General features: G+C 43.0%; 1 protein-coding gene across 2 annotated transcripts; it reads left to right on the top strand.

Annotated features, from left to right (window-relative positions):
• Positions 1-2,445: 2,445 nt before the first annotated feature.
• On the top strand, positions 2,446-6,508 carry GEMIN6 (gem nuclear organelle associated protein 6). Of its 2 annotated transcripts, none has more exons than XM_047069712.1 (3): positions 2,446-2,525; positions 3,090-3,227; positions 5,704-6,508. In XM_047069712.1, exons 2-3 carry the CDS (start codon positions 3,103-3,105, stop codon positions 6,077-6,079), a joined length of 501 nt encoding a protein of 166 aa, XP_046925668.1. In that variant the 5' UTR covers positions 2,446-2,525; positions 3,090-3,102; the 3' UTR covers positions 6,080-6,508. The 2 variants fall into 2 exon arrangements, with proteins under 2 accessions (XP_046925668.1, XP_046925670.1); XM_047069714.1 differs by lacking the exon at positions 2,446-2,525 and adding an exon at positions 2,540-2,744.
• Positions 6,509-7,244: the final 736 nt, after the last annotated feature.

The raw sequence follows: 7,244 nt of genomic DNA, 5'->3' as shown, positions 1-7,244 counted from the left end.
ATCCCATTCCAGTCCGGCTTCCAGAGAATACAACCAGGTCACTCAGTTTGGAATTTCGGTCATCCCCACATTCTCTGGTTATCCAGATAATAGATGGTCTCTTTGTACAAACGAATCACAGATCGAATCACATCCATTTTATTTAACATTTAGGGTTAGTTTATAAGAGCTTGGAGAGACCTCACTGTTGCCTTCCTGTGCCATAAAAACAAATAAAGTGTTATTGAAGCATTTTTTATTCTGTGAAGAAATTTCTTATCTAGTTTAGTAAATATAATAACTATGTGGAGGCCTGAGATCTTGAAAAAACAAAGAGGAAGGAGGGGTTATCATTGAATGAAGGAAAGAACAGAGAGATCTGTTAACAGATCAAAGTTCTCAACATGCCCTTGCCCCACTCTAATCAATCACCAATCCAGTTGATTTTTCCCTTGAAGCATTCGTTGAATCTACTCCTTTTTTCCCTCTTTTTCATTTCCACTGCTATCAGCTTGTGTCCTGTCTGGACCACTGCAATAATTTTTAGGAGCTCAGTAGTCAACATCTTTAGCTCAGGTCAATCAAGAGTTGAATGCTTAACCAACTGAGGCACCCAGGCACCCCAGAGCATGCAACTCTTCATCTTGGGGTCACGAGTTTGAACCCCACGTTGGGTTTAGAGATTACTTAAAAAATGTACTCCAAAATCTAGAACACGCAATTTTGAACTTGGCAGAGGAAAGTGTTGAGAGTGTGTGTATGTGTGTAGGTTTGAGGGGGAAGCAGATACTAGGAAGAAGACGGAAGAAGAGAAGGGGAAGAGGGAGAAAAGTAGAGAATGTGAGAGAAGGGACATCAACTGGTAGGAGGGAGGCACCAGGGAGACCAAGAGTAGGGGTTGACAGGGAAAAGGAAATGGCACATGTGAACTTGTTGAGGGTGGACTACAGACAGGGTCTCTCTGTAAACCTCCATTAGAAGTGGGCAGGCTCGGTCTGTTACAAATCAGCGATTCCAATAGGCAGATGCTGTGAATGATTCTTTAGTTTATCCAGAAGACTAAAGGGAGAGGGGAGAGAAGGGAAGGAAACTGCCCCAGTCACATCAATTTAAAAGGAGTAATTTAAGCTTGAAGCTAGCTTCCAAAGTCTCATTCTGCGGGACAGTTAGAAGGCTTCAAATACAAATGATCAGTTGTCACAGTTGGTTCAAGCTCTTTTGGACTGAATTTTTATGAGGTCAAACGTTTCATTTCACATTGTAACAACTGGTATTTATATTCGCTCTTTGTAGATTTATAGAGGACTTTAACTGGCATAATCTAATTTAATCTACTAAAGCCACATTAATATAATCAGCCAATCATTCAACGACTCAAAGTTGCCAAAGGATTATTTGAAACGATGGCAATAAGAAACAATATACTTTAAGGATTATGTGAACTCAAATCCCAGACTGTAAGGGAAAAGCTGACTAATTTTTTTTTTTAAGTTTATTTATTTTCTGAGAGAGAGAGCGGGAGCAGGGGAGGGGCAGAGAGAGCTGAGGAAAGAGGATGTGAGGCAGCCTCCGAGCAGACATCAGAGAGCCCAGTGTGGGGCTCCAACTCAGGAGCCAGGAGATCACTAGCAGGGAGGTCATGAGCTGAGTCTAAATCCGAGGCTTAATAGACTGTGCCACCCAGATGCCCCAAGCTGATTTTCAATGTTTTCTACATCGTTGTTTGATAGGCCTGTAATTCAGTTTCTGTAAATCTCCCTTGGTGTTCCCATTGCAGAAACTCAATGTTTAACGCCTTGTACCATTTTTCAGGATCACAGTTAAGAAAAAAATTCCGGACTATGCCAGGAGCCACCTAAGTACCTGAACATAAATCTGCGGCAGAAGCGAGTCTTTTCCGCTTTTCTACTGGGGAGGGGGGCGGGGGTTGGAGGAGAGGCTGGGGCTTTCCCACTGAGAGATCTGCTAGGTGGAATTCATCCCGATCCTGTGCTTTATTCTTTCTGGCTTCTGCAACTCCTGCGGGACTATAGCAAGGGCACATCCCGAAGGAGCAGAGGTATTAACTGCCTCACACCAGCGGAACAAACAAGTCTCTTGGCTCTATCGCTCTTCTCCAAGGCACTTTCACCTCACACTTCTAAAGCTTTAGGATTTACCTAGAGGGTTCTTGTGCTTCGATTCCACGGCAAGGGTGCATTTCCATGTCTACTCTCAATGAGGACCGGGCACGAGACTTTTCCTCTTTAAAAACAAAAGGTTGAAATGTCCATCGTGGCAGTGAAGAGGCGTGGCTCTAGCGAACAAGGAGCCTTATTATACAAAAATCTCAAGTCCCGCCCGCATCCCGCGCCCGGCTTTTATCCCCCCAAGCCCGCCGACTCCCTCAGACCTCTAGGTGTGACCAAGGTCAAGGACTACAAAACAGAGACTTCTGGGGGAAAGGAAGTGGCGCAAAGCATGCTGGGTTCAGGCGGCGCCGCGGGGGAGACTCCTTCCTTACCGCGTGGTTGCTGCGTGCCTTTCGCTGTGAGGAGCTGTAACTGGTATATTTCTCGTTTGTCGGGATTAAACGTTAAACACCACCAGGTTTGAGTGCTGCTCTACGTATCGTGCAGCTGCAAGCTAGGTCAGGGAGTCTGCGCTCTAGAGCCTTCGCTGCTGCCCCCCGGTTCGTGCATCTTCCAAACAAAAAAGAGGAAATGGTCGCAAATCCGAGGCCTCTCCCTGGCGGGATCCAGCGGAGAAACAGCCAGAGAGAGCGAGTGGGTGGATATCAAAGGAGTTTTGTTTTTCAGGTTTGGCTAAAAGTGGTGTGGAGAGCAGACAGAGTTAAAGGGTTTGAGCATCTGCCGACCGGAGCTCAAAGCCAGGGCGAAGGCCATCTGGAGTGGTACTGGGTGGTCGAATATAGAAGTAAGCCGGATGAGTTAGCCCCATGGCAACTCGGGATCTCCTGGCTTTCATATTGAATCGTGAATATCACCTATTTCCTGATACGGAACCTGAGGCAAATCACAAGATGTTCTCTCTGCCTAGCATAGGGATTGGGGCATTTGCTTGAGTGGAACATTTATATTAACCCGGACTGGTGGTGGTTTTTGATCTAGTCAGCTGGCAGCCATGAATGAATGGATGAAGAAAGGCCCCTTAGAATGGCAAGATTACACGTACAAAGAAGTCAAAGTGACAGCCAGTGAGAAGGATTATAAAGGATGGGTTTTAACCACAGACCCAGTTTCTGCCAAGTGAGTATGGGTCCTGCTTCCCAGAAATCATAATGACACCCCTTTGTGCTGCCTGTATGTTATATCCAAACTAAGGAAGTAGATAAATGAAAGCCATGTAAGAATTCGCGTGTAAGAATTGTATTGTCTTTAGGGGCGCCTGGGTGGCTCGGTTAAGCCTCTGACTTCAGCTCAGGTCATGATCTCACGGTTCATGAGTTCAAGCCCCGCATCAGGCTCTGCTGACAGCTCAGAGCCTGGAGCCTGCTTCAGATTCTGTCTCTCTCTCTCTGCCTCTACCCCGCTCACTCTCTATCAAAAATAAACATTAAAAAAAAAAAAAAAAGAATTGTATAGCCTTTGAATCTAAGTGCTGTTCAAACTATGGATTACCCTGGCACCAGCCAGGTTTGTAGAAGTGAGACACTTTTTTGTTCCTACGTTTTTATTAGAAAATCTCAAACATACATAAATGTAGAGAGAATAGGATAACAGACAACTAGCTTTACCTTTCCCTTCTAAATATCTTTAAGCACAGCTCATTTAATTTTGTTCATAAATGCCTCAATGTAACTTTTTTTTTTTTTCAACGTTTATTTATTTTTGGGACAGAGAGAGACAGAGCATGAACGGGGGAGGGGCAGAGAGAGAGGGAGACACAGAATGGGAAACAGGCTCCAGGCTCTGAGCCATCGGCCCAGAGCCTGACGCGGGGCTCGAACTCACAGACCGCGAGATCGTGACCTGGCTGAAGTCGGACGCTTAACCGACTGCGCCACCCAGGCGCCCCTCAATGTAACTTTTAATAGATGAGAACTCTAATAAATGTAACCACAATACCATTATCATTTTATTCATAAATACATCAATATATCTTTTAGCAGATAAACTCTTTAATAACCACAATAACATTATAATACCCAATAAAAGTAATAATAACTTTATTAACAGTCGTGTTGAGATTTGCCTGGTTGTCTCAAAAGTATCCTTTTATATTGGTTTATCAATTTGGTTGATAACATCTCTCAAGTATCTTGATCTGTGACTGTGCACTTTCTCTATTTAGTTTTCTTCCCCCCCCCCCCATTATTTTGGAGAGAGGGAGAGCAAGTGAATGGGGAAGAGGGGTGAAGGGAGAGAGAATCTTAAGCAGTATCCATGCTAAGCGTGGAGCCTGACTCGGGACTCTGGGATCAACACCTGAACCGAAATTGAGAATTAGACACAACCAATTGTGCCTCCCAGGCACCCCATCTTTTTAGTTTTCCATGTCATTTATTTGTTGAAGAAATGGAATCATTTGTCTTACAGGGTTGAACACATTCTGAGTTTAGCTTATTGCATTCTCACGGTGTAGTTTATTTCATCCTCTGTATTTCTATAAACTGGGATTCGTATCCAGAGGTTTGATCAGGATCAGATTTGTTTCTTGCAAGACTACTTTAAAGGTGGTGATACACACACACTTTTTAAATTTTGGAATGATTTTAGATTTATAGAAAAGAAAGTACAGACAGGACCCATCTACCCAGCTTCCCCTGATATTGGCATCTTAACCTAACTGTGGTACATTCCTCCAAACTAAAAATTTACATTAACTAAAGACCTGTCATTTGGATTGCAACAGTTTTTCCACTAATTGTTTGCCTTTTTTCTATTCCAGGATCCAATCTAGGATCCTACATTACATTTAATCATCATGTGTCCTTAGTCTCTGATCTGTGACAGCTTTTCAGTCTTTCCCTGTTTTTCATGACCTTGACACTTTTGAAGAGTACTGATGAGGTATTTTGTAGAAGGTCTCTCAATTTGGGTTTGTGTGATGCTTTCTCATAAATAGCTTGGGGTTATAGGCTTTGGGAAGAGTACCACAGAAGTGAAATCCCCTTCACATCACATTGCATCATATCATGTATTTTATTTAGTTAGGATTTTTGCATTTGTATTCATGAGTGAGATTAGCTTGTAGTTTTATTTTTTAAATTATCTCTGCTTTTGGTATTGGCCTCATTTAATGAGCTAAGGCACAGTCCACCTTTTATAGTCTCTAGAAGAGTTTGGTTAGATTAGAAATGTTTGGAGCTGGCTCAGTCAGTTAAGCGTCTGACTTCGGCTCAGGTCATGATCTTGCGGTTTGTGAGTTCGAGCCCCGTGTCGGGCTCTGTGCTGACAGCTCGGAGCCTGGAGCCTGCTTCATATTCTGTGTTTCCCTCTGTCTCTGCCCCTCCCCTGATCCCACTCTGTGTCTCTCTCAAAAATAAATAAACGTTAAAAAAAAAAAAAGTTTAGATGTATAGGCCCCTCAGTGAATACTTATTGACCAAGTACAAACATTTGATGGTGAGAGGATTAATTTTAAACAGGGAAGTTCTTATTCCCTAGTTTCATTACCTGTTGGGGCTGGTGATGCCTTTCATTCCACTGCTTCTTCCATAGATTTATGAGACTTTAGGTTTTTCTTTTACAAATCTGCTGTGAACTTACTTTTCCTCCAAAGTATCGTCCTCGTGAACTTCCTAGAAGATGGCAGCATATCTGTGACTGGAATTATGGGCCATGCCGTGCAGACTGTTGAAACTGTGAACGAAGGGGACCATGGAGTGAGAGAGAAGCTGGCACATTTGTTCATGTCTGGAGACTGCAAGGCATACAGCCCTGAGGACCTGGAGAAGAGGAAGAACAGCCTCAAGAAATGGCTCGAGAAGAACCACATTCCCATCACTGAACAGGGAGATTCACAACGGACTCTGTGTGTGGCCGGGGTGCTGACGATAGACCCCCCGTATGGCCCCGAAAATTGCAGCAGTTCTAATGAGATTATTCTGTCCCGTGTTCAGGATCTTATTCAGGGACATCTTGCAGCTCCCCAGTGAGAAGCCAAGAACTGTGGATGCGCCGATTGAAATAAGACTTCATTTTTATTTTTTCCTTCGTGAAGTGTTTGGATGTTAAGTCCATCATGTTACAAGACTTCAGAGGCACACGTGTGTCGTGTGTGAGTTTTCATTCTCTGTTGTTTTGGTCAAATCAAAGATGTGGATTATGAGTGCTAATAAATAGGTAAACCACACGGATAGTCTCACATGCAACAAAATAGCACAAGGACCCTGAGATCAAGAGTGGCATGCTCTTCTGACTGAGCCGGCCAGACACCTCAGTGTCCTTCCTTTTAATTTCAACATACAGGTGTCTAGTTTGTTTGTTTGTTTGTTTAAAAAAAAACCTTCAGAGGCTCTTGCAGGGGTAAATTATGCTCTTGATTGAATTTATTCAAGTAAACTTTATTTCTCTATTGTCTTGTTTCTCCTGTGTCCCAGTTTATCTTTGTATCCTGAATTCCCAGGGTGGCTGGCACATAGCACCTGCTTAAAATAAGTTGGTTATATTGAAATTGTGAGCATAAGTGTGGGAGGATTTCCTGCAACCCCAATTTGGGTCTCAAACTAGCCGTGTAGCACACATTGGTTATAAACAGGACAATCAGCCTCCCTGTTAACTAATCAGATTGCACGCTTCAATTAATCCATCTTAGCCATGCTTACCGTGGAAAAGGATGGTATAAAGATTTGTGGGCTAGAAGTAATGGGGACAGCTGGAGTTTAAATGGGAAAGTGCATAGGTGAATGTCAGAGACAGAAGGGCGGCATTAATAAAAACGTCTATAATTACGGATTGTTTTGTGTTGGGTCTATAATCAATGGATTAGTTTCCTCCTCATATGGGATAGTCCCTTGGTGCCCGTGTACAGCATGGCCCTTGATTTGTAAAGACATCTGTCTTCTAAAGAGCATAATGCATCTTTGACATTTAGTCTGGTAATCTTGCTAATAATTAAGTCCTAACACCAACTGCTTTGTTTTTTCAGTTCAAACGATAGGAGAAGGGTTACTGAGCCTAGAAATTATAGTTCCTAGGTAAGCTTTATGTTAGATTTCAACATTTTACAGTCATCTACCTATAGAGCTATATACTCCCATCCCCCTTTACCCCTTTTTAAAAACCCTATTTGTGTTTTACCATATTGGCCAAAGTCTGCTA

This window comes from Lynx rufus, unplaced genomic scaffold, assembly GCF_022079265.1.
Source record: "Lynx rufus isolate CCGP_SWC_20201006 ecotype Redwood Valley unplaced genomic scaffold, mLynRuf1.p SCAF_8, whole genome shotgun sequence".
Lineage (NCBI taxonomy): Eukaryota > Metazoa > Chordata > Mammalia > Carnivora > Felidae > Lynx > Lynx rufus.
Note: the sequence above shows the minus strand (reverse complement) of the source record. Positions and strands in the feature narration are given on the sequence as shown.

Bases quoted from the DNA above. Each gene is read 5' to 3' on its own strand.
- GEMIN6 (XM_047069712.1), top strand. From the start codon at position 3,103: ATGAATGAATGGATGAAGAAAGGCCCCTTAGAATGGCAAGATTACACG. The intron at 3,228-5,703 runs GTGAGTATGGGT...TTTCCTCCAAAG, and splicing joins ACAGACCCAGTTTCTGCCAA to TATCGTCCTCGTGAACTTCC.